General features: G+C 40.6%; 4 protein-coding genes across 4 annotated transcripts; 1 reads left to right on the top strand and 3 right to left on the bottom strand.

Moving 5' to 3' along the window:
- Positions 1 to 316: 316 nt before the first annotated feature.
- LOC124121758 lies at positions 317 to 2,203 on the bottom strand. Its single transcript, XM_046484815.2, has 3 exons — positions 2,171 to 2,203; positions 1,227 to 1,324; positions 317 to 802 (listed from the first exon to the last, which is right to left on the bottom strand). Exons 2-3 carry the CDS (start codon positions 1,297 to 1,299, stop codon positions 444 to 446), a joined length of 432 nt encoding a protein of 143 aa, XP_046340771.2. The 5' UTR covers positions 1,300 to 1,324; positions 2,171 to 2,203; the 3' UTR covers positions 317 to 443.
- A 6,211-nt stretch (positions 2,204 to 8,414) lies between these two features.
- Positions 8,415 to 10,327, bottom strand: LOC124121753. Its single transcript, XM_046484811.2, has 3 exons — positions 10,296 to 10,327; positions 9,302 to 9,399; positions 8,415 to 8,891 (listed from the first exon to the last, which is right to left on the bottom strand). Exons 2-3 carry the CDS (start codon positions 9,372 to 9,374, stop codon positions 8,533 to 8,535), a joined length of 432 nt encoding a protein of 143 aa, XP_046340767.1. The 5' UTR covers positions 9,375 to 9,399; positions 10,296 to 10,327; the 3' UTR covers positions 8,415 to 8,532.
- Positions 10,328 to 13,518: 3,191 nt separating this feature from the next.
- Positions 13,519 to 17,874, top strand: LOC124121752 (vegetative cell wall protein gp1-like). Its single transcript, XM_046484810.2, has 3 exons — positions 13,519 to 13,573; positions 14,836 to 14,936; positions 15,807 to 17,874. The coding sequence occupies exons 2-3, from the start codon at positions 14,864 to 14,866 to the stop codon at positions 17,036 to 17,038; spliced, it is 1,305 nt and encodes a 434-aa protein (XP_046340766.2). The 5' UTR covers positions 13,519 to 13,573; positions 14,836 to 14,863; the 3' UTR covers positions 17,039 to 17,874.
- A 3,096-nt stretch (positions 17,875 to 20,970) lies between these two features.
- LOC124121751 (vegetative cell wall protein gp1-like) lies at positions 20,971 to 26,454 on the bottom strand. Its single transcript, XM_046484809.2, has 3 exons — positions 26,416 to 26,454; positions 24,375 to 24,475; positions 20,971 to 22,826 (listed from the first exon to the last, which is right to left on the bottom strand). The coding sequence occupies exons 2-3, from the start codon at positions 24,445 to 24,447 to the stop codon at positions 21,178 to 21,180; spliced, it is 1,722 nt and encodes a 573-aa protein (XP_046340765.2). The 5' UTR covers positions 24,448 to 24,475; positions 26,416 to 26,454; the 3' UTR covers positions 20,971 to 21,177.
- Positions 26,455 to 26,922: the final 468 nt, after the last annotated feature.

The raw sequence follows: 26,922 nt of genomic DNA, 5'->3' as shown, positions 1-26,922 counted from the left end.
ATATGTATACCAATGCACTGAACATATCTATGTCTATAAGTGTGAGCATATGTACATATGTCTTCCCTGCATCACGTGCTTTGACTTAACTTGTAGTGTATGACCTTAATGTATAATGTATAATGTGTAATGTGCTGTGTGATTCATAGTGTGTAGTGTATGTTCGTATGATGTGTTCGGTGCGATGAAATTCTCTTTAATATTCTCACCCCATTTACAAGTAGTGCCATATAAATATACATATGTATACATACATTCAAGACCATACCGATACAGTGAGTGTGGTGGAACAATCGATAACAATGAATGCAAGGTAATCAATTAAACATTTTATTTCATTAGACAGAAACCATGACACAAAAGGATAATCTCAAAAACTCAAAACTAAAAAAAATCCGTCTCATGTCACTCCGAGAAAACATTTTTCGTTAAAAGCACATCATCTAACCAACGATGGCGGAGCTGGCTCCAATTGGCTGAGCGTCAAGCTGGTCCAAGATGAGCGCAGCGTAGAGAGGGTCGTAGCTGTTTCTACCTGTACGGGCGGAGGGGGCGTAAGGGGAGGCAATCTGGTTGAAGCCGTGCAATAGACCGGGATGGTTGATATCAAGGGCATCAGCAAGGAGGTAGTCGTTGAGGAAGTTGTTGTATCCGTTGCCGTGTCGTGGTGCGTATCCAGATCGTGCAGCAGTAGGTACCCGTGCAGCCTGCCTAGGTCTGTCTTGGTTGATGATAATCACCCTGGGTTGTTGGTTGGCATACCCTTTGACAGTCCTGGGCTGCACTTGCAATCCTGAGGCACCTGGAATTAAATCGCCTAGGTATTAGAGTGAGTATGGCGTTTTCGGCAACATGACTTCTACGATCACAAAAGAAAGGGTGTCCCACATTGTTTCAATGTCGGAAACAAAGTTTTGAGATTGAACAGCCAACGGTTTAACAACTATATTGGTCCTCTGCCGTCAGTTCCTCAGAGGTATGCATGATGGTGTGTATGGCCCATGAAAGTCCAGAAGGATGGAGACAATAAAATCATAACGATTTCCATCAACGAATCATTGTTAAAACACACTGATGATAGGAGGTCAACAGTCAGGAATAAGGAAGAATACCCAATATTTGCTAGAGGTAATGAGTAGTTAAACGACTCAGAGGGACATCAATAAATTTCATATTTTTTTGCGCCGGGTAATGAGTATGACGATGCGATTGACTTCAATACTTACGAATGTAACGGGCATCACTTATGACACACAAACAGGCCAGGATGGCAGCAGGTAGAATTATAGCCGTCCTCATGATTCGGGTGGTTGTAATTTCTGTTCTGTAAAAGTGAATGTATAACGAACATTAATGTTAAATGCAAGATGATATAGTATATTGAAAAGTAATATTTAATGCAAGTTATATCAACAAACATAATGACAACACACTTTGAGGTGTAGTTATGGTTAGGCGACTATTATATTTGCTTTGGTTCAGAGTTTACTATTTACATTGACTGACTGAGATTTTATGAAAGCTAACAAATGACACATTCGCACACAGATATTTACATCTAACGAACAGGTGGTGAGGTAAAATGGGGTTTAATGTCGCTTTCAAAATTATTGCACTCATGTAGTGACATGTATACACGTGTGTGTTTGTGTGTGTTTTCTTGTACTAGTCCGGACTAATGCCGATGTTATAGTGCTAGCCCACTGGCATTGCCGCAGTTTAACATGAATAGTGAGTGAGTGAGTATGGTTTTACGCCGCTTTTAGCAATGTATGTTGTCTGAATCGCAAAATGGACTCTGCTTTTACCCGATATTTCTTATGAGCTTTAACCACTGGGCTACCCGGTCGTCCCTTGACATGAATACCACACTCAGACACAGTATACTGACTCTGAGCCGACCACTCCTTGCTTTGGCCCTTTAATGCCGAGCGCCAGACAGGGTAACAAGTATAGTCTTTTTTATAAATTTTGGTTTGACGTTGCCAAGGATCGAAGCCCGGACCTTCCGCTGTTTCCACGAGGCGATCTCTAACGGACAGGTACTTAATACACAATAATATAAGGATGCTGAAGAACATGACACGTGAATACATCAAGTATACAAGCGATATTAGACTCCACAGTCGGTATACAAGAAAAGATAAATTGAAAAGAAAATATAACGAACAGTTGGCTCACCTGTTGCTGCTTCTCTGTGGCTACAATTGGAGAATGATGGTGTCCAGAGAAATGAGGAATACTTTTATACGCCAGCCGGGAGCATCGTGACACAGTGACGTCACAGTGGTCACTGTCATGCAACTTACCCTGACAATACCATGCCTGTATTGGTTGGACAGTCAAATTCGTTTGTGATGTAAGAATGAAATGCTACTATGTTCTTACATATAACAAGACGTCCATCATAAATCAAGCCTCCTTGTACCCATCAAAGAGATGAAAATATCCCGAGGCAGAATTTAGACAAAAACAATTACAGGTTCATCAATAGATTTAACTACAATTACATATTCATTGACAGTGACTAACACGAGTGCCTGTCATACAAAGATTTTAAGGAATGAACAGTGTGTAGAACTATAGTTTTGCCTAGAACAACCCGTGACAAGATAAAAAAATGAATTGCTTTAATGTTGACATCGTATACAGCTGATGAATGATTCCTGAATGTAATTTTATAAGATTTCCAACTTGAAATGGTCACTTTCATACTTATGGAAAAGTGTTTAAAGCCCCACCCTACTATAAATAGCCCGCAAGGTGGCGGTGTTTCAGTTTCGAACAATGACTGACAATGTAAACACAACCGAGTGTCGGGAGACGTTTTTTGAAAACCATACGGGAACCAGATCACCATTGACCGTCAAACTTCGTATCAACTTGAATGACAAACCATGGATACAACAAATGGCTCCATATGAAGATATAAGTCAATAAATTTTCTGTAGTTTTATCATAAAAAATCGAATCGATCGTGTTTGGCGTCTGCATCAATCACAGTGGGCGGAGCTTATTTACTGTTGCGCTATAAATAGCAAAGCACATGGTCATGTATACATGTGACACATTCAATGCATTTGTGGTCAAAGTGTATTGTGTTGTATATTTTTACGGCAGAACAGCAGCAGAACATCAGTTTCGGTTAATGTAACAGTATCGATACTTAAATACGAAATTGACATAGCGATTCTATCAGTTCAATCCGAAAATTACAGATATTTGTTTAGTTTTGGTCATTTGCATTCAACAGTTGAATTTGTGCCACACAATAATCAGTTTATATTCATAAAACTTAAATTATTACACAGATGTTTCAACTAGTGCTTAGGAAGGGGCCTAATTTGAAGCACCAGAAGTTACGCCAATATTTCTCTACTTGACTACATTAGATGAATATGTCACGTGTATCAACATAACAATGCACATAAGCAACTGGTAAATAAGTAACGAAATATACTAGATGTTTTGACCTACAGAAGGCATATCCAGATAATATTGTACTTACGATAAACAAAAAATTCCAATACACATATTCCAAGACAACTTTAATTATGATTTTCCTTTTCTTTCACAGAATTTTCACACAAAACTGAGTTTGATCATTAGATCCTCACTTGTCCCATGTATTTTTTGTTCGGGGTATTTGGATACACTTCGCGCACAAGTTTTAAAATACAATCTGGGATCCCTTTCCCGTTTTGTCCACACCAATCCTTCATCTGCTGCAACGTTTAATTCCGTTTCTTCAAGTCCAAGTATCTACGATCTCTCCAAACACTTCGTTTATTCAGCCCAGTCCAGAAGCAATGTGTTCGAATCGACGAATTTCTGCAACAGGGTGGCCGCACCGTTCCCTAACTGCGATTGCCTGTGCCGTGTCACGCATGGTTGACAAAAGACGTGTGAACATACATATTCGGCTTCATCTGGTTCCACAACGAAATCTAGCTGTGACACTGATTCACTAATACCAAGAATCGGCACTGAATTTATCAAAGTTTCCGTTGCACTTGCAAGGGCGGGAAGAGAGGCGCCATCTTGTCGATTCGAGTTTTGAATCGGAATGATGTCATCTTGAATTGGAACTTTCTCCACGATAAAGTCACCAATGTCATAATCGAAATGACCAAAGGCTCCCTGATTATCTCGAACAACTCTTCGTCAAATTAGGCTGCAAATGAAAATGTTTTATTTCTCATATTGAAGACAAGCGAAATTGCAAAGTTCTTGACAGTTGTAAGCAGCAACCCGATGCGCTCATGGGGCGTGGTTGCTAGGAGATCGCGTGGGCAGAAAGGGGAAAACAAAAAGTTTTAGAAAGTATTAAAAGAAATACGCAGTGCAATCCAAAAGTACCATGTACAGGATATTTTTTAATAATAATATTCACGAAAAAAAAATCTTTTCTAAAAATGCAAAATTAATTTATTAATTTATCCCAAGGTCGTAACTCTGATCACGTGGTAGGTATTTGGAAGGAATCTTTGCGATGACGCCGTGAATGAGGCAGTGTGTATTACATCGTTGAATTCAACTGCCCGGGAAGATTGTTGAGGCATTGACATTATGACAGATGGTCGTCATGGATGGAGAGAAAAATGTATCTGAGAGAAACATTGTTGCTTTGAGCTTCGAGACATAACATGTGTTAATGCCGAAGTAGCCAGCGACCTGAATGTAAGCTTGATGAAAATAATGTTGAAACCCATTTTCACGCACATGACAGAATTAATGTGAACAAATATTTATCTGAGCATCGTTTCGAAGTCTGTGAGGCTGTCCTTATTTTAACATTTTTGTCTCCATTCCGACGTAAAATAATATAATGTCTTCGTGTCTCAATTTTGCTGCCGCTGTGGAAAATCTATTAAAAGAAATACTACTAGATCTACCATTGCACAATCATAAAAGAACCAGGTCAACTTTATCTTTGTTCCGTTGTTTATTCAAAATTCGTTTCCGAAGCAAAGCGAATCGATCTACATCAAAAATTAATTCATAGACTAGATTCTAGTACGAAGTGTTAAACCTTTTTTTAAATGTCTTAAAATAACTTACACAATTATTGAAAGACATTTTTGGATAAGTAATATATTTTATTTCGTCCACCCGCTCTCTGGTTAGTTGAGGCTTGAGGGGAGAAACACATACAAAAAATATGGATGGCCTTATGCAAATGCCACTTGGCATGCCAATCAACAGGGATCTGGGTCACTGAGACCCGCCAAGTTTCACGGATCGAGTTACTTCGGCATGAGGAGCTTCATCGGACAAGTGTGACTTTGCCAAAATACATTGCTACTGGGCAATAAAAAAATGTCACGGAAACGACAAAAAACTACTTTGAAAATATTTTTTACCATTACCAGGGTTTTTTACACGATCATTGTCATCCAGATTCCAGATGCGGCAAGACGAACACAACGAAGAAAAACACTGTTGAAATCACCGATTGCCGTATATATTGTGAGAAATGTTATCTATAAACTGCAGATATACCGTACACCACAGGATAACGATTGGTGCCGTAACACTTAACATGTCTTTTGTTCAATAACACTGCTCATATTGATCACGACAAACGTATTTCGTTCTCGTCCAGAGATCTAGAATATAGCTCAGAACGAGAACATCTATAAGTTCTGTGTTGGACTGCGTTGGATAAATCGTGGACATTCCGCGCTATCATTTTATGAAGATGTGAAGACGACATGGGAGGTAGGTTTTTAAACCAAAGACCTACGCGTTTGTTGAAAAGTCTTGGAATCGTTTGATAGATATTTATTACCATTAAAACTTACGTCCTTGTTGTCAAACGGTCCACGCGGGTGGGTGTTTACATGACGTCACCCGTTTACGCGTTAACCAATGAAATGCAGACAGACACACACACAGAAGTTTATTCAATATTTTAGGCCATATGACCTATAGTACAGTAGTGTTGTTTTTTTGTATCAACATTGTACAGTCACGTGTAGGTAATAATAAGTTTACATAAATTATTAACATCTAATTTCAAAAATCTTCTTCAGGAATATTGACAGAGATGATATTGTATTTGCATTGCAGGAGTTCAACAAATTTCTCATCAGTTGTTCATCTTTGTACATAGTTGAAATCATAGGGAGGTATCTATTTCTAAGAAACTGATAATATTTACAAATGAGAAGTACATGAAACTCATCCTCAACATAGCCTTCATTACAATAACGGCATAAACTACTTTCTTTATCTTGTACATTTTTCTTTCTGAGATTGTTAACATTAAAATTATGTAATGATATACGTAATTTACACAAAGATCTTCTCAAAGTTCTATCCTGAAGTACAGATACATATTTTTCAGGAACAAGTAAAGATTTGATATTCGTATAATGGCATAAAAACCTTGAGGATGATATTTGACAGAGCCAATCTTGTGAAAATATATCAACTAATCTTTCCTTAAGCATGAAGATAAATAGTTTATCATTTCCAACATCTTGAGATATTTATGCAAGAGAAAAACCAGACATACAAAGAATATTTCTGATATCAGACACCCATAAACAATATTTACCCTTTTCATCCAAGGCTTTTAACATATTATAACAATGAAAAGGAAATCTATTTGAATTCATACGAAGTAGCTTTATCCAATATTTAACTGCCCGTAGCTGGGATGAAACAAAAAGACTGGTACGACCAGTTTCTCCTAGAATGGCTTTATTAGAGGCATATTTACCGACACCTAAAAAACGTTTAAAGTACATGGCATGAATTTTTTCTATGGAATCATTATAATGACATCCCCATATTTCTGAACCATACAGCAGAATTGGTGCTATTTGTCTGTCAAAAATGTCCGAAACAACTCGGAAAGATATAAATTTGTTTTCTTTAAAAACTCTATAGACAGGAATCAAGGCTTTAGATGCTTGCAGAGCCAACTGCTTACAAGCTGTTGACCATGCTAATCGAGAAGATACAATCAATCCTAAACATTTATAATATGAAACAATATTGACAGTATTGTTACAATACGTCCATTTTTCAAATTTATTTAGAATACCACCTTTTCTGAAAACAATAACATTTGTCTTTTTCAAATTGACTTCAAGGCCCCATTTCTCACAATATAGCTGGAGAACATTTAACTGTTTCTGGAGGCCACTAACTGAAAATGATAATAAAGCAATATCATCAGCAAATAGTAACAGCATTATATCAATTATATCTTGTGACACAAAAACTCCGTAATCACATTCATGATACATTTCAGTTACAAGTTCATTTATGAAAAATATAAATAGGACAGGGCTGAGTACACAGCCCTGTCTTACACCAGCTGAGGTTCTGAAACATTCAGTGATTCCTTTATCTGTCTTGATACATGCCTTAACTGATGAGTACATAGTCATAGTCAATAGAAAAATCTCAGCCCGAGACGTGTCCCCTCGGGTAGTGTTATACCGGGGTGCATACCATGTGGACGAGTGTGGTGAGGATTGAAACATCCTATTTTAACCCTCCATGCAACAATATCGATACCCATATCCACTGATACGTTAGAGTGTACAATAAACGTGTATATTCACCACAAAAACGTGTCCAAAACAGTCCCGAAGTCCGGTATCCAGAAATTTTTTTCTCAGAGCAGATTCACAACAGCCGCCATACACAAGACCACGTGACCAATGAAGTGCGTGTGTTATCATGACGTCATATTGACCTGTCAGATCACTCGTATAAGCTCCGCCCACTAGAGTGCGGTAGTGTGATTAAGAGTGGGTAATTATATAAGTGTAATGCATGGTGTGTAATTATATAAGTGCAATGCATGGTGTGTAATGAATTATGTGTAGTATTACAGAACTATTATTATTATTATTATTATTATTATCATTATTTATGTTTAAGTAGTTACAAATCATTGAACCATACCATCATTACCTGAAAACCACGGTTTAAGCTTAACTCAATGGCACAATGTTAGTAGAGAAAATAGAATATGCACATTATGTATATAAATATACTACTGCGAATATCCTTCAATTGAAAAGTATTTATCACTAATGTCAATAAAATATAGGCATGTCTATATGTATATCTATATATATATATATATGTATACCAATGCACTGAACATATCTATGTCTATAAGTGTGAGCATATGTACATATATCTTCCCTGCATCACGTGCTTTGACTTAACTTGTAGTGTATGACCTTAATGAATAATGTTTAATGTGCAATGTGCTGTTCATTCATAGTGTGTAGTGTATGTTCGTATGATGTGTTCGGTGCGATGAAATTCTCTTTAATATTCTCACCCCATTTACAAGTAGTGCGATATAAATATACATATGTATACATACATTCAAGACCATACCGATACAGTGAGTGTGGTGGAACAATCGATAACAATGAATGCAAGGTAGTCAATTAAACATTTTATTTCATTAGACAGAAACCATTTCACAAAAGCATAATCTCAAAAACTCCGTCTCATGTCACTCCGAGAAAACATGTTTCGTTAAAAGCACATCATCTAACCAACGATGGCGGAGCTGGCTCCAATTGGCTGAGCGTCAAGCTGGTCCAAGATGAGCGCAGCGTAGAGAGGGTCGTAGCTGTTTCTACCTCTACGGGCGGAGGGGGCGTAAGGGGAGGCAATCTGGTTGAAGCCGTGCAATAGACCGGGATGGTTGATATCAAGGGCATCAGCAAGGAGGTAGTCGTTGAGGAAGTTGTTGTATCCGTTGTCGTGTCGTTGTGCGTATCCAGATCGTGCAGCAGCAGGTGCCCGTGCAGCCTGCCTAGGTCTGTCTTGGTTGATGATAATCACCCTGGGTTGTTGGTTGGCATACCCTTTGACAGTCCTGGGCTGCACTTGCAATCCTGAAGCACCTGGAATTAAATCCCTTAGGTATTAGAGTGAGTGAGTATGGCGTTTTCGGCAACATTACTTCTACGATCCCAAAAGAAAGGGTGTCCCAGAATGTTCCAAGTTTTTGGATTGAACAGCCAACGCTTTAACTATACTGGTCCTCTGCCGTCAGTTCCTCAGAGGTATGCATGATGGTGTGTATGGCCCATGAAAGTCCAGAAGGATGGAGACAATAAAATCATAACGATTTCCATCAACGATTCATTGTTAAAACACACTGATAATAGGAGGTCAACAGTCAGGAATAAGGTAGAATACCCACTATTTGCTAGAGGTAATGAGTAGTTAAATGACGCTGAGTGACATTCATAAATTTCATATTTTTGTTCCGGGTAATGAGTTTGACGATGCGATTGACTTCAATACTTACGAATGTAACGGGCATCACTTATGACACACAAACAGGCCAGGATGGCAGCAGGTAGAATTATAGCCGTCCTCATGATTCGGGTGGTTGTAATTTCTGTTCTGTAAAAGTGAATGTATAACGAACATTAATGTTAAATGCAAGATGATATAGTATATTGAAAAGTAATATTTAATGCAAGTTATATCAACAAACATAATGACAACACACTTCGAGGTGTATTAATGGTTAGTCGACCATTATATTTGCTTTGGTTCAGAGTTTACTATTTACATTTACTGACTGAGATTTTATGAAAGCTAACAAATGACACATTCGCACACATATATTTAGATCTCCCGAACAGGTGGTGAGGTAAAATGGGGTTTAATGTCGCTTTCAAAATTATTGCACTCATATAGTGACATGTATGCACGTGTGTGTTTGTGTGTGTTTTCTTGTACTAGTCCGGACTAATGCCGATTTTATAGTGCTAGCCCACTGGCATTGCCGCAGTTTGACGTGAATAGTGAGTGAGTGAGTATGGTTTTACGCCACTTTTAGGAATGTTCCAGCAATATCACGGCGGGGAACACTAGAAATGGGATTCACACATTGTACCCATGTCGGAAATCGAACCCGGGGCTTTGGCGTGACGAGCGAACGCTTTAACCACTAGGCTACCCGGTCGTCCCTTGACATGAATACCCCACTCAGACACAGTATAGTGACTCCGAGCCGACCACTCCTTGCTTTAGCCCCTTAATGCCGAGCGCCTGGCAGGGTAACAACAAGTATCATCTTTTTTTTTTATGTATTTTGGTGTGACGCGGCCAAGGATCGAAGCCCGGACCTTCCGCTGTTTCCACGAGGCGATCTCTAACGGACAGGTGCTTAATACACAATAATATAAGGATGCTGAAGAACATGACACGTGATCACATCAAGTATACAAGCGATATTAGACTCCACAGTCGGTTTACAAGAAAAGATAAATTGACAAGAAAATATAACAAACAGTTGGCTCACCTGTTGCTGCTGCTCTGTGGCTACAATTGGAGAATGATGGTGTCCAGAGAAATGAGGAATACTTTTATACACCAGCCGGACATCCTTCAGGGAGCATCGTGACACAGTGACGTAACAATGGTCACTGTCATGCAACTTACCCTGACAATACCATGCCTGTATTGGTTGGACAGTCAAATTCGTTTGTGACGTAATAATGAAATGTTACGATGTTCTTACATGTGACAAGACGTCCATCATAAATCAAGCCTCCTTGTACCCATCAACGAGATGAAAATATCCCGAGGCAGAATTTAGACAAAAACAATTACAGGTTCATCAATAGATTTAACTACAATTACATATTCATTGACAGTGACTTACACGAGTGCCTGTCATACAAAGATTTTAAGGAATGCACAGTGTGTTAAAACTATAGTTTTGCCTAGAACAACCCGTGACAAGATAAAAAAATGAATTGCTTTAATGTTGACATCGTATACAGCTGATGAATGATTCCTGAATGTAATTTTATAAGATTTCCAACTTGAAATTGTCACTTTCATACTTATGGAAAAGTGTTTAAACTTGTTAGTACAATTATCGGACTGCCCGGCCATTACTTTCTGTTCTATGACACAGTAAAGAAGTACAGTTGAAATATGTAAAGACGATCGAATTTTCAAACAGGAGACGATATATCTGCATCTGAATCCGTGTCCAAGATATCTTTATTAACATACATTTGTCTCCACTTACATCTGCAAAGAAAATCAGTTTGGTTCAAAATACTTAAGTAAGCCTTGACAAATCTATCCTTCAGAAAAAAACACGCACAGAGCAAATGATTTCTGTTTGTGTGCGCACATAAGAAGGGTAGCAGGGTCATGGGTGTATACGTGCATGTGTATGTATGTGCCTGAAGGTTTTGATAGATTCATTGTATTCACAGAATTGAATTGGATGAAAATATCACCCGTGTCATCTTGTATTTTTATACACAAAGGTACCGCTTTTAAAAGGGTTGCGGTGATATTTTGTATGTGCCTGTGTCCTAGAAGGGTAGCGATGATTGTGTGAGTAAGTTCCTGTTTGTTATATTATGAGTGTGTGTATAGGGGTAGCAGTTGGTTGTGTGTGTATATTCCTGTAACTGAGAAGGGTAGCGATTTTTTTGTTTATATCTTCTTGTATATAAGAAGGGTAGCAGATGATTGTCAGAGTATGTGCCTGTATGTGAGAAGGGCAAAGATGATTGTGTGTATGTTCCTGTATGTGAGAAGGGCAAAGATGATTGTGTGTATGTTCCTGTATGTGAGAAGGGCAAAGATGATTGTGTGTATGTTCCTGTATGTGAGAAGGGCAAAGATGAGTGTGTGTATGTTCCTGTATGTGAGAAGGGCAAAGATGATTGTGTGTATGTTCCTGTATGTGAGAAGGGGAGCTATGATTGTGTGTTTGTTTCTGTATTAAGAAGGGTAGCAGATGGTAGTGTATTTATGTCCCTGTATGTGCCGTATTTTCTGTTGTTTGTGAAATGGAACACTTACGTTGCCTGTGTATGTGTTTGTGATGGGTGCCACTGGTGATGTAGGGTACGCTCACCTTTTCGCGAACACCTGGTATTTTCCCTATTTCATAGTGATTCATTAACACATGCTAATGATATAGTCGGAATCGTACAATGGACTTTCAAGAGATATTTCTGATAATTATGGAAAGGGTTTTGTCCCTTTTACTTAAACTAGGACTATTTTTTCAGTCCTTTACTGTTGTATTTCTTTACCTTACAAATGCAAGCAGCTCACGTGACATACAGTACCACTCAGACATTGTTAAAAGCTTGTACTGTTACTTGTTGATGCCTGTGTGGCTCCTAGCACTAAAGCTCGCTTGCAAAATCAGATTAATATATTACCATGTATTATAATTAATATATATAATATGAAAAAACAAGATAAACAATTTTGGCTATTTCTTATGTTTATATAATGACGAGAATCAAATGAGTGTAGCTAAAAATTATATAAATATATATTTCTTTCTCCATTCAACGCAAGCGGCAATCTAAGAAAAGAACATCGAACATACCAGCTGACTTACCATGTTTATTTAGTTCTGCTTTTGGTTCAAATTAATATGGAAAGTGTTTTGTTGCTTTTATTTTAAATTAAAACGAATCTTAGCGTTCGGGGCTGATGTATGAGGTGTGCTGCTGCTCGAACAATGTAGGATCTCCATACAGTTTCCAAAGACAATGAACCACAAAAGGGGACTACCCAAAGTCATCAAAAGAAAGAAATGGTTCCAAATAAAGTAATAGAAACAAGGAAAGATATCAAATTTATCAATGTCTAAGCGGCAAAAATAGATTTCGAAAAAAATTAAAAACAAAATACAAGACAACAAAAGAGAAAATTCTAAGTCAAACTAAGGATTCTCTGAGGGCAAAGTTAAGGGCTTGGACAGAAAGAAAAAGGAAGGTGGACCAAGAAAAACAATTTCATAAAACAAAATAAACTGTTCAAGTCTAATGAAAATGAGTTTTACAGGCAATTAGATGCAACCAATGGCAGTTAAGACCATTGTTGGAGAAAAGACGAACAATGGTTTCCAGTGAAAGGTTTTGGAAACAGTTGTGGTCTATACCCGGCAACTACAACTTCGTGGAACCATTGATAGAGGACTACAATAATGACGTACATGCCAAAGTAAAGTCACCTTTGTTGTGCTTCATTACACCCGATTGCCTGAAAAGGGTAATTAAAAAGTCCAAATCAAATACGGCGCCATGGCCTGATGGTATTCGAAACCGCTTTTGGAAACTGTTCCCATGTGTTAAAAACAACTTTACTTCACTGTTTTAATTCTCTTGTGTATACAGGGGATGTTTCGCCTAGGTTGTGAAAAGGTCGAACACTACTTCTCCCAAAGATTTGACTGATCCCCAAAACTTCCCCCCTATGACTTGTCTGCATACACAGTACAAAATATTTACAGGGTGTCTCACAGATCTTGTGTCATCATACAGCGCTTTCAATGACATTATTTACATGGAGCAGAAAGGAGCCTGAAAGGAACAATGCATACATTGAACTGTCTTGCGTCACAGTGGACACTGTGCATTCTCGTTGTGTGACAGGTGATAGATTCCTCTCCCTCCTCCGTTGTCCGGCCCATCACGATGACTGTTGACGGGTGGACGAGGGAGGTATATAAACCAAGACGGCCGTCACCAGTATCATTCCTTCTCCACCCTCGTCAACAGCTGACCAACAACAGCAACTGGTGAGTTCAATGATTGCTTGCAGCCGCTTAATATCGCCAATACAGTTCTTCTCCTAATGGTCCTAGATATTTGGACAAATACTTTGTACATATGACCTTCTGAAACGCAAGACCGAGTTAACGCAGATGTTTCGATACACTAAGAGAAAAGTTACAAATTAGCCTTAATGGATAATGTAGAATCATAACGACATAAGGTACTCTGGTAGTAATTATCAACCACATGTGGTATTTAGTATGCTGAATATAAGGAAGTTAGTATCCATCCATTCTACATATATCTGCTTACTTGTTTGGATTAAGTTATTACCACGTGTGGTACAGGGTGTGCTGTGTTTAAGGAACCTTGTATCCATCCATTCTATATATATCATTGCTGGAATATCGCTAAAAGCGGCGTAAAACCTCACTCACTCTACATATATCTGCTTACTTGTTTGGGTTAAGTTATTACCACGTGTGGTATATAGTGTGCTGTGTTTAAGGAAGCTTGTTTCCATCCATTCTATATATATCATTGCTGGAATATTGCTAAAAGCGGCGTAAAACCTCACTCACTCACTCAGCATATATCTGCTTACTTGTTTGGGTTAAGTTATTACCACGTGTGGTATATAGTGTGCTGTGTTTAAGGAAGCTTGTATCCATCCATTCTATATATATCATTGCTGGAATATCGCTAAAAGCGGCGTAAAACCTCACTCACTCTACATATATCTGCTTACTTGTTTGGGTTAAGTTATTACCATGTGGTATATAGTGTGCTGTGTTTAAGGAAGCGTGTATCCATCCATTCTATATATATCATTGCTGGAATATTGCTAAAAGCGGCGTAAAACCTCACTCACTCACTCAGCATATATCTGCTTACTTGGTTGGGTTAAGTTATTACCACGTGTGGTATATAGTGTGCTGTGTTTAAAGAAGCTTGTACCCATCCATTCTACATATATCTGCTTACTTGGTTGGGTTAAGTTATTACCACGTGTGGTATATAGTGTGCTGTGTTTAAAGAAGCTTGTACCCATCCATTCTACATATATCTGCTTACTTGGTTGAGTTAAGTGTTGTACTGGTCATGTTTCGAGGTTTGTCAGTACCATATACGTGTCTGAGAGTTTACGAAAGTGGTAAAATTTTGGACTTTCCTCCCACATGTTTAAGATCTGAGCCATGATATAACTGAATCACTCGTAACTGACTCACTTGGGTCGGTCAGTATTAACAAGTACTGATTTTATTTGTTGACGTGTTGTTTTCAGAAAGCCTACCGGACAACAAACAGGTGCTATGAGAACGACCACCATCTTGGCCATGGCCGTACTAGGCTGTTGCTGTCTTGTGACCGACGCTTTCGTAATTGGTACGTACATTCCTACCATGTGTCATCAAGAACATACTGTTTCCTGAGTTGTCCATAGATCCAGCTGGCATGCGACGGAACTGCTTCATGATGCGGCCATAATTCTGTCTGAGTTCCCCCTTCGTCTAGGACGTCGCACGCTGTGCATAAACGTCGGAGACCTCACGTCGGTTTTCCTCCCACATCAAACTAACACGCCATGATATAGCTGGAATACTGTTCAAAATGGCGTTGAACCAAATTCACTCACTCACTTTGTGGAGAGCAGAAATCAAAAGATTTTCATTAATTCGAGTACCAGCTATATTAAGTTCAGGGATGTGCATGAAGATAATACGGAACGAAAAATGTTCTCAGCCGATTCAGTGGTATTACCATTTGCATTTTGTAATAATCTGTCAAAGAATTTAACAACAGGTGTTACCGACGGGACAGGATGCTCACCTTAGTGAGTATTGTTTTACGCCGCTTTTAGCAATATTCCAGCAATATCACGGCGGGGGACACCAGAAATGGGCTTCACGCATTGTACCCATGTCGGAAATCGAACCCGGGTCTTCGGCGTGACGAGCGAACGGTTTAACCACTGGGCTACCCGACCGCCCCTGCACATCCTAGGGCGAACACCTGGTATCATCACTTCTGATAGTGATCCATAAACATATGCCTTTGGTGTAGTCTGAATCGTACAATGGACTCTGCGTTTAGCCTAAGGTAGTAATAATGCTCACCTTAGGGCGAACACCTGGTATCATCACTTCTGATGTAGTCGGAATCGTACAATGGACTCTGCTTTTAGCCGACATTTCTTATGATTATGAAATATGGAGTTGTCGCTTGTACCTACATTGCATTTTGGTCTTCTTGCAGGTTCCCCATATGGCATCAATCCTTACATTCAACTGATAAATCGCCGTCAAATTCCACGATTTGGACGTCAAGTCATCTACAATCCCACTAGAGCAATCCGAGGAAAAGCCATCAAGTCCACTCAAGTCAAACAGGTTGCTCCTGCTCGACCAGCCCCACAAGCTCAGAAAGTCTATCCCCCAGCCCCACAAGCTCAGAAAGTCTATGTCCCAGCCCCACAAGCTCAGAAAGTCTATCCCCCAGCCACACAAACTCAAAACGTCTATCCCCCAGCTCCACAGCCCCAGTATGTCGTTGCCAATGGCCTACCTGATCACTACGGTTCCCAGATCGATCAAGGATACGACACTCAGCCTATACATGCTTCCAACAGAAACACACTTAGACACCAACCCTTCCCCCAGAATACTATCATCATCATCAAGGAGGACTCCCCTAATCCCCGTGGTGCTTCCGCCCCTGCACAGGCTCAAGCCCCACTCGCCCCAGCCCCTGCTTCAATCGTAATCGATGCCCCTACCCCAACAGACCCTTTCTCAGCCGCTGGCCCAAACTTTGCAGACCCTTTCAATGCCCCTTTCCCAGCAGACCCTTTCTTTGATCCCACCACAGCCTCTGCAGACCCTTTCTCCCTATCTAACCCTGTAGATCCATTGGCTGCCCCCACATCTGCGCCAGCTAAAACAGCAGCTTCCCCACAGGTACCCATCCCAGAACCCAACTCTCCAGCAGGGGCTGCATCTGGCCTCTACCCTGGTGCTTCCCAACGTGGATACGACGCCCTCGACAACATGTTGAGACTCAGCATGCTCGCTGAAATGGAGCTTCCTCACTATGGAGGACATCACAACTTGCACCAGCTCGCTGAAACCCTTGGAGCACCTGCCAGCCGGGGTGCAGCTCAGTATCAAGCTTCCAAGTCCTCTTCCCTGGGTCACCAGAACCAGTACGATCGCTTGTTCTCACAGCACCTCGCTGAGGCACTAGACCTTCCTCCACAACAAGGCCACCCAGCGTCAGGTGCTACCCACAATGCACCCCTCGCTAACAACCCCAACGTAGCTGTGTCACAAGCAGCAGCAGCAGCAGCGGCACCGGCAGCAGTAAAGGCAGCATCACCAGCAGCTAAACCAGCTGGAGGTCCCCATGGTTACAACCCTTATGACCTCTACTCCATGCATCTCCGAGAGGCTCTTGACCTGCCTCCTATGCCCCCTATGCCTCGCGTGTGATGTGATCTTGCCTTCACATGACTGGTCGGTGCTCTAGCTTTCCACCAGTTAGCTCAGGATGATTGGCTCAGATACGTCTCAGATAGATGCGTCTGAATTAATTATTTGTGTATGGTATAATTTCAAAAGAAAAATTGACCAGAGGTTGACATGTCACTAGGTCATCGTTGGTGTTTGTGTCTGATAATAAACATTTGAGAACGAAACAATATTTGGTTAGCTTTTCATCTACACCTCTGTTTAGTTACTTGGCGTACTATAATTATAAACAGAACAGGACAGAATTTATATTGTATAGTCTGGCCATGAGGCCAATAGTAAAGATGGTTGGATAATATTTGACATATTCAATCAATTCAATTCTTTATTCATGTACATGTGTAGGCCAGCGGCCCATGGTACAATATATGGTCCATCATTAACATTTATAGGCTTCGTGTTTGGAGTCTAACATTCATGGCATGGTATATAAAAGTTGCAACATTTCTAATAACAGTTTCATTGTTTACCGCCATAACATTTTAGAACTATTTGCTAAAGACCAATGCCAATCCTGTTCGTAAGCAAATTTTAAACGATCTTCACATTCGGAAATAAATGATTCAGGTCAAATAACATATTGGTTCTCCCATATATATCCAAATCCAAGGCTGTATAAAAGTGTTTTGACTTTTGTAGCCCAATTAGTTTTACCATGTGTGGCTAGCTGAAATAACATATCCTAACTTTTCTTAGGATATCGTGAATTTGGGAGGGACATAAGTTTACACCAATATTTTATACAGCGTTTATACGCAGAAATGTACAGTGGGTATCTTTCACACTCTCCCCGCACAACATGATTGGGAGTAGACGTTTCAACACCTAGCATTTGACATATTGTGACAGAGCGCTTTAGTTAATATTAGCTTTGGAATGTCTAAGTTTAAACATTTTTTTCAATATAAAGAGCTAGCTGAAATAAATATGCAGTCGTCATTTGTTTTGAGTAACAATACAAACATGTTCAGGGTAGGACATTGATAATAATACGAGGGCAAATACCTTAACCTTAAGTTTGCATAAGCTGGACATATAAATAGTGCATGGTATTCATCATTTAAGTCTTCTTTACAGAAATTGCATAGATTGGTCACTAGACATTCTATATTTATGTGTTTTAAAATCATTTGAACAACATCTAAATATGGTTAAAGATCTTTTTAAGTTACAGTCTTAATCGATGATAGGTATTTTTCAGGTTGTAGTAAGGATTTGTAAGTGCAATATAAATCTAGCCTTGCTGAAGTAGATATACAATATGACCATTCTTGAATAAACAAATCTCTTGTTCTTTCCTTAAATGTATAAATAAAAAACATCACAGTCTCCGACATCTTGCATCAACCATACATTTACCAAAACCATAATTAAACAATGTATATATTACAAATGAAACCTAATTTTTACGACCGTCAGGTCACTCACGTCTTAAGTATACTGGTATTTTCCTTACGTGTTCATTGCTACTGTATAGGTATAATGTTAATGTCGTGGGTTTTTTTACTTTTGAGAGCATGGGTGACCCAGCCTTCTGGAGTACCGAAATTTACCTTGCAGAGGTTTAACAGAAACCTTCTATCGTGGATTCGAATCCCATGGGATCCCATGGATGCAACGTATTTAAATTATCCCTTTTCAAGTATGGTTTTAAATGAGACTGGAATTTTGAAAATGGTATACTTAGTTTAACTGCAGCATGTAACGATTGTAGGATATAGTCGTGATAATTGCCAATGTATTCAAGAGGAGGTGAGTACTGAGTCTGGTAAAACTGACGTCAGTTTCATATCGGTATGACATAAAGTCTGCGTCATTTATCTTAACGCCAGTTAGGATGTTCATATGTGACGTGTTTGGGAATCAGTACTGAAACAGGAATATTGGACAATGGTCAGATACAGAGTATTGAACTCCAGTATCTAATGTATAACCAACAACTTTACTAACATATTGGAGTCTAATGAACACATAACCTATCATACTTCTTACAGTTTTACATTTGCCTGTGAAGGTGAAACTAGGATCTACATCAAGGGGCACGTCAGAAATTAGATCCCGCTTAGTGAGCCCTCTTTGCAGATATTTCTTTCTGCGTTTCAGCACAATTCAATAACTCAAATCTACATTGAAATCACCATGTAAAATTGTCTCCCTTTGATGGACCTCTTGATGGAAACGTCTATCATAAATCTCCGTACATCATTAAGAACTTCTATGTACACACCATCTAAAAAGTTAGATGGGGGAGGCGAGCACCACTTATATACGTAGGGCAATTACCTATGAGGAGTTAAGCCCCAATGAGATGCTTGCTTGAAAATATCTCTTTGAAATGAGTGGTCATGCTAACATTAAACGTAGACGTTAAAGTCATCATCCAAGTCATAGATAGATATTCTTTATGCACATGCAGTAAGTCATGTATACAGCTATACGTATATCACATGCAGTAAGTCATGTATTCAGCTATACGTATATCACATGCAGTAAGTCGTGTATTCAGCTATACGTACATCACATGCAGTAAGTCGTGTATTCAGCTATACGTATATCACATGCAGTAAGTCATGTATTCAGCTATACGCATATCACATGCAGTAAGTCATGTATACAGCTATACGTATATCACATGCAGTAAGTCATGTATACAGCTATACGTATATCACATGCAGCAAGTCATGTATACAGCCATAGGTATTGTACATGTAGTGAGTCGTGTATACAGCTATACGCATATCACATGCAGTAAGTCATGTATTCAGCTATACGCATATCACATGCAGTAAGTCATGTATACAGCTATATGTATTGTACATGTAGTGAGTCGTGTATACAGCCATAGGTATTGTACATGTAGTGAGTCGTGTATACAGCTGTATGTATTGTACATGTAGTGAGTCGTCTATACAGCTATAGGTATTGTACATGTAGTGAGTCGTGTTACAGCTATAGGTATTGTACATGTAGTGAGTCAGTATACAGCTATAGTCATTTTACATGTAGTGAGTCGTGTATACAGCTATAGGTATTGTACATGTAGTGAGTCGTGTATACAGCTATAGGTATTGTACATGTAGTGAGTCGTGTATACAGCTATAGGTATTGTACATGTAGTGAGTCGTGTATACAGCTATAGGTATTGTACATGTAGTGAGTCGTGTATACAGCTATAGATATTGTACATGAAGTGAGTCGTGTATACAGCTATAGGTATTGTACATGTAGTGAGTCGTGTATACAACTGTATTGTACATTTAGTGATTCGTGTAAACAGCCATAGGTATTGTACATGTAGTGAGTCATGTATACAGCTATAGATATTGTACATGGAGTGAGTCGTGTATACAGGTATTGTACATGTGTCATTGGGGCATGTCAAAGCATGAGTGAGTGAGTGAGTGAGTGAGTGAGTGAGTGGGTGAGTTAGTTGGGTTTTACGCGACGGTGTACGTCGGATAAGGGCTTCAGAGTGTACCCATGTTGGGAATCGCACCCAGGACTTCTGAGGTAAGCACAAAGCAGGTCGACTTCATCATATGTTCGTAAAATGTCAACATAATTTTGGGGGAAATGCCACTATCACCCTGACCTCGAACTTCATCGTGTTTACGCGAGCGACGTTTATCATTTTCAACCATAACCGAGTAGGGATGTTTTAATCAACTTATAAACCGTCTGAATGAAGGAATACCAGAAGAAATATAAAATACAAACATGGGGATACCTCATAGTGACAGAAAACAGTGGTCGCGGTCAAAAACGAATTCTAAAGACTTCTTTTAGAACCTTAAGAACAACAGGTTGACGTCACTATAGGTTGATAATTATAGTACGCCAAACAACTAAACATGAAGTCCACCTTAAGTTGTAGAAGTAAAGATAAACAAATATTGTTTCGTTCTCAGTTGTTTATTGTCATACACAAACACCAACAATGACCTAGTGACATGTCTATCTTTGGACCTAGGTTTCCTTTTAAATACCATACTCAAATAATTAATACAGATGCATCTATCTGAGACGTATCTGAGCCAATCATCCTGAGCTAACTGGTGGAAAGCTAAAGCACCGACCAGTCATGTGAAGGCAAGATCACATCACACGCGAGGCATAGGGGGCATAGGAGGCAGGTCAAGAGCCTCTCGGAGATGCATGGAGTAGAGGTCATAAGGGTTGTAACCATGGTGACCTCCAGCTGGTTTAGCTGCTGGTGATGCTGCCTTTACTGCTGTCGGTTCTGGTGCTGGTGCAGCTGCCGGTGCCGCTGCTGCTGCTGCTTGTGACACAGCTACGTTGGGGTTGTTAGCGAGGGGTGCATTGTGGGTAGCACCTGACGCTGGGTGGCCTTGTTGTGGAGGAAGGTCTAGTGCCTCAGCGAGGTGCTGTGAGAACAAGCGATCGTACTGGTTCTGGTGACCCAGGGAAGAGGACTTGGAAGCTTGATACTGAGCCGCACCCTTGCTGGCAGGTGCTCCAAGGGTTTCAGTGAGCTGGTGCAAGTTGTGATGTCCTCCATAGTGAGGAAGCTCCATTTCAGCGAGCATGTTAAGTCTCAACATGCTGTCGAGGGCGTCGTATCCACGTTGGGAAGCACCAGGGTAGAGGCCAGATGCTGCCCCTGCTGGAGAGTTGGGTTCTGGGATGGGTACCTGTGGGGAAGCTGCTGTTTTAGCTGGCGCAGATGTGGGGGCAGCGAGTGGATCTACAGGGTACGATAGGGAGAAAGGGTCTGCAGAGGCTGTGGTGGGATCAAAGAAAGGGTCTGCAGGGAAAAAGGCTGAGAAAGGGTCTGCAAAGTTTGGGCCAGCGGCTGAGAAAGGGTCTGTTGGAAGAGGGGCAGAGAAAGGGTCTGCAAAGTTTGGGCCAGCGGCAGAAAAAGGGTCCGTTGGGAGAGGAGCAGAGAAAGGGTCTGCAAAGTTTGGACCAGCGGCTGAGAAAGGGTCTGTTGGGAGAGGGGCAGAGAAAGGGTCTAATGAGATGTGGGAAGGGGCAGGGGCAGAGACAGGGGTAGGGGCATCGATTACGATTGAAGCAGGGGCTGGCGCGAGTGGGGCTTGAGCCTGTGCTGGGGCGGAAGCACCACGGGGATTAGGGGAGTCCTCCTTGATGATGATGATAGTATTCTGGGGGAAGGGTTGGTGTCTAAGTGTGATTCTGTTGGAAGCATATATAGGCTGAGTGTCGTATCCTTGATCGATCTGGGAACCGTAGTGATCAGGTAGGCCATTGGCAAGGACATACTGGGGCTGTGGGGCTAGGACATAGACTTTCTGAGCTTGTGGGGTTGGGGAATAGACTTTCTGAGCTTGTGGGGCTGGGGGATAGACTTTCTGAGCTTGTGGGGCTGGGGGATAGACTTTCTGAGCTTGTGGGGCTGGGGGATAGACTTTCTGAGCTTGTGGGGCTTGGGGATAGACTTTCTGAGCTTGTGGGGCTGGGGGATAGACTTTCTGAGCTTGTGGGGCTTGGGGATAGACTTTCTGAGTTTGTGGGGCTGGAGGGTAGACTTTCTGAGCTTGTGGGGCTGGGGGATAGACTTTCTGAGCTTGTGGGGCTGGAGGGTAGACTTTCTGAGCTTGTGGGGCTTGTGGGGTTGGTCGAGCAGGAGCAACCTGTTTGACTTGAGTGGACTTTATGTCTTTTCCTCGGGTTGCCCTAGTGGGATTGTAGATGACTTGACGTCCAAATCCTGGAACTTGCCTGCGATTTATCAGTTGATTGTCAGGATTGGTGCCATATTGGGAACCTGCAAAAAGACCAAAATTCAAACTAAGTACAAGCGACAACTCCCTATTTCATAATCATAAGAAATGTCAGCTAAAAGCAGAGTTCATTGTGCGATTCAGACTACATGATAGGCATATGTTTATGGATCACTACCAGAAGTGATGATACCAGGTGTTCGCCCTAAGGTGAGCATTTCCTACCCACCTGTGGCACCTGTAGTAAAATTAAAACCATATTTACTCACTAAGGTGAGCATCCTGTCCCGTCGGTAACACCTGTTGTTAAATTCTTTGACAGATTATTACAAAATGCAAATGGAAATACCACTGAATCGGCTGAGAACATTTTTTCGTCACCGCATTATTCGTATGACCTATTTGCACATCACTGAACCGAATACAGCTGGTACTCGAATTAATGAAAATCTTTTGATTTCTGTTCTCCACAAAGTCAGTGAGTGAGCTTGGTTCAACGCCGTTTTGATCAGCATTCAAGCTACACCATGGCGTGTAAGTTTGATGTGGGAGGAAAGCCGACGTGTACTCACGACGCATTATACTCATGACCTGTTTGCACACTAATGAACCGAGTACAGCTGTACTCGAATAAATGAAAATCGTTTGATTTCATACAGTGGCTTGATTATGGTTTTAATCTCTGTATTGTTTGACTGATGATACAATGCGCAGTATCTTCATACAACTGAAAATGTGTTTGATCATATAGAGTGAGTGAGTGAGTGAGTGAGTGAGTGAGTGAGTGAGTGAGTGAGTGAGTGAGTGAGTGAGTGAGTGAGTGAGTGAGTGGGTGGGTGGGTGGGTGGGTGGGTGAGTGAGTGAGTGAGTGAGTGAGTGAGTGAGTGAGTGAGTGAGAGTGAAATGATTTCAGCTACATTGTGACAAATAAGCTTATGAGGGAATAAAGAGAGGATTGAAATGGATGTCAAGGTGATGCAGATCTTTGACGAATACCATTTTGGCGACGCCCACGTGAAAGCTGCAGACACACCTAGAATGTTTTTCAGAGCAAAGCTTTGATTCGAACCCGACCACCACATGATTTGTGCGCGCCGAAGGGACACGGCTCGGCACAGTGAAGTGCGACGCCTTACACGACTGGGCCGCCTGTGCTCCCTGAACTTAGAAAGTAGATAGTCTTTCATACAAGATAATGCATACCATACTTTTACAAATGACGCCAAATACCCTTATGAATCACAATCAAATATCGATGATGCTGGGTGAGCCTATCCTGCGCCACTGATGTCACAACAGGAAATTGCATCGGACATAATTTTGAGTCACTGATACGTCAAATTTGGAAATATTCTCCACAAAGTGAGTGAGGCTGGTTCAAAGCCGTTTTGAACAGTATTCCAGCTATATCATGGCGTGTTAGTTTGATGTGGGCGGGAAGCCGACGTGAGGTCTCCGACGTCCTAGACGACTGGGGAACTCAGACAGTTTTATGGCCGCATCATGAAGCAGTTCCGTCGCATGCCAGCTGGATCTATGGACAACTCAGGAAACAGTATGCTCTTGATGACACATGGTAGGAATGTACGTACCAATTACGAAAGCGTCGGTCACAAGACAGCAACAGCCTAGTACGGCCATGGCCAAGATGGTGGTCGTTCTCATAGCACCTGTTTGTTGTCCGGTAGGCTTTCTGCAAACAACATAACATATAGAAACATAACTTATTAATACAGACCGCCCTGTGGCCATGGTACGATTGAGTGAGTTAGGTTTAACGCCGCTGTTAACAGTATTCCAGTTATATCACGGGTGTCAGATTGGAAAGCCTGAATTAATGCATGTCTCAGACGTTTATCACTTTGGTGAAATCCACGAGCACAGGTCTGGTGCTAACAACCTAGAACCATAATAGGTGAGAACTGGGATTCGAACCAACAATCATAGGTTTCTGGTCTGCCAAAGGGACGCAACTCTGCACAGTGCCATGAACCACTGTGTCACGTGTTGGGAATTTTCACACGTGAGACTGAAGAGTGAGGTAGTTATATCATGGATCAGATCATATACACGTGGGAGGAAAGTCAAATGTTTACCACTTTCGTAAACTCTAAGACACGCATATGGTAAACCTAGAAATATGACCAGTACAAAACTTAACCCAACCAAGTAAGCAGATATATGAAGAATGGATGGGTACAAGCTTCCTTAAACACATCGCACCCTATACCACACGTGGTAATAACTTAATCCAAACAAGTAAGCAGATATATGAAGAATGGATGGGTACAAGGTTCCTTAAACACATCACACCCTATACCACACGTGGTAATAACTTAATCCAAACAAGTAAGCAGATATATGTAGAATGGATGTGTACAAGCTTCCTTAAACACAGCACACCCTATACCACACGTGGTAATAACTTAATCCAAACAAGTAAGCAGATATATGAAGAATGGATGGGTACAAGCTTCCTTAAACACAGCACACCCTATACCACACGTGGTAATAACTTAATCCAACCAAGTAAGCAGATATATGTAGAATGGATGTGTACAAGCTTCCTTAAACACAGCACACCCTATACCACACGTGGTAATAACTTAACCCAAACAAGTAAGCAGATATATGAAGAATGGATGGGTACAAGCTTCCTTAAACACAGCACACCCTATACCACACGTGGTAATAACTTAATCCAACCAAGTAAGCAGATATATGTAGAATGGATGGGTACAAGCTTCCTTAAACACAGAACACCCTATACCACACGTGGTAATAGCTTAATCCAACCAAGTAAGCAGATATATGTAGAATGGATGGGTACAAGCTTCCTTAAACACAGCACACCCTATACCACACGTGGTAATAACTTAATCCAACCAAGTAAGCAGATATATGTAGAATGGATGTGTACAAGCTTCCTTAAACACAGCACACCCTATACCACACGTGGTAATAACTTAACCCAAACAAGTAAGCAGATATATGAAGAATGGATGGGTACAAGCTTCCTTAAACACAGCACACCCTATACCACACGTGGTAATAACTTAATCCAACCAAGTAAGCAGATATATGTAGAATGGATGGGTACAAGCTTCCTTAAACACATCACACCCTATACCACACGTGGTAATAGCTTAATCCAACCAAGTAAGCAGATATATGTAGAATGGATGGATACAAGGTTCCTTAAACACAGAACACCCTATACCACACGTGGTAATAACTTAATCCAAACAAGTAAGCAGATATATGTAGAATGGCTGGATACAAGCTTCCTTAAACACAGCACCCCCAATACCACACGTGGTAATAACTTTACCCAACCAATTTAGCAGATATATGAAGAATGGATGGAAATAAACTTCCTTATATACAGCACATCATATACCACACGTGGTAGACAATTACTACCTGAGTACACCCAGTGTACCTTATGCCGCCATGATTCTACATCATTCATTCATTTGTAACTTTTCTCTTAGTGTATCGAAACATCTGCGTTAACTCGGTCTTACGTTTCAGAAGGTCATATGTACAAAGTATTTGTCCAAATATCTAGGACCATTGGGAGAAGAACTGTATTGGCGATATTAAGCGGCTACAAGCAATCATTGAACTCACCAGTTGCTGTTGTTGGTCTGCTGTTGACGAGGGTGGAGAAGGAATGATACTGGTGACGGCCGTCTTGGTTTATATACCTCCCTTGTCCACCCGTCAACAGTCATCGTGATGGGCCGGACAACGGAGGAGGGAGAGGAATCTATCACCTGTCACACACCGAGAATGCACAGTGTCCACTGTGACGCAAGACAGTTCAATGTATGCATTGTTATCAAGTTATGGGAATATGTATAACGTCTTACAAGTCACATTATGTTTGCTTGTGGCAATGAGTCAAAAAGGAATCAGGTTAAATAATAATTTCTGTTATCTTTAAAGATCATATAGTCATGTACTATTCCAAAAAGGAGTTTAATGATAATCACGAATTTTTAACATCTTGATCCAAGGAGAAGAAATTGTGTTTTTCCATAGTTAGATATACAGAAAATATACATAAACATCACCTTTGTACGGTGGCCCATAAGGGACATGGAGTCTGTTTTTCAATATTTTGATGTTTAACTT

The sequence above is a fragment of the Haliotis rufescens genome, unplaced genomic scaffold, assembly GCF_023055435.1.
Source record: "Haliotis rufescens isolate VD_foot unplaced genomic scaffold, xgHalRufe1.0.p SCAF_27, whole genome shotgun sequence".
NCBI lineage: Eukaryota > Metazoa > Mollusca > Gastropoda > Lepetellida > Haliotidae > Haliotis > Haliotis rufescens.
The sequence above is the reverse complement of the archived record's forward strand: the minus strand, read 5'-3'. Positions and strand labels throughout refer to the sequence as shown.

What these genes read in the sequence shown, in the direction of transcription:
- LOC124121758 (XM_046484815.2), bottom strand. Translation starts at nt 1,299, where the DNA reads ATGAGGACGGCTATAATTCTACCTGCTGCCATCCTGGCCTGTTTGTGT. An exon ending in AAGTGATGCCCGTTACATTC is followed by an intron (nt 803 to 1,226) that starts GTAAGTATTGAA and finishes ATTTAATTCCAG; the next exon opens with GTGCCTCAGGATTGCAAGTG.
- LOC124121753 (XM_046484811.2), bottom strand. Translation starts at nt 9,374, where the DNA reads ATGAGGACGGCTATAATTCTACCTGCTGCCATCCTGGCCTGTTTGTGT. An exon ending in AAGTGATGCCCGTTACATTC is followed by an intron (nt 8,892 to 9,301) that starts GTAAGTATTGAA and finishes ATTTAATTCCAG; the next exon opens with GTGCTTCAGGATTGCAAGTG.
- LOC124121752 (XM_046484810.2), top strand. Translation starts at nt 14,864, where the DNA reads ATGAGAACGACCACCATCTTGGCCATGGCCGTACTAGGCTGTTGCTGT. An exon ending in GACCGACGCTTTCGTAATTG is followed by an intron (nt 14,937 to 15,806) that starts GTACGTACATTC and finishes GTCTTCTTGCAG; the next exon opens with GTTCCCCATATGGCATCAAT.
- LOC124121751 (XM_046484809.2), bottom strand. Translation starts at nt 24,447, where the DNA reads ATGAGAACGACCACCATCTTGGCCATGGCCGTACTAGGCTGTTGCTGT. An exon ending in GACCGACGCTTTCGTAATTG is followed by an intron (nt 22,827 to 24,374) that starts GTACGTACATTC and finishes GTCTTTTTGCAG; the next exon opens with GTTCCCAATATGGCACCAAT.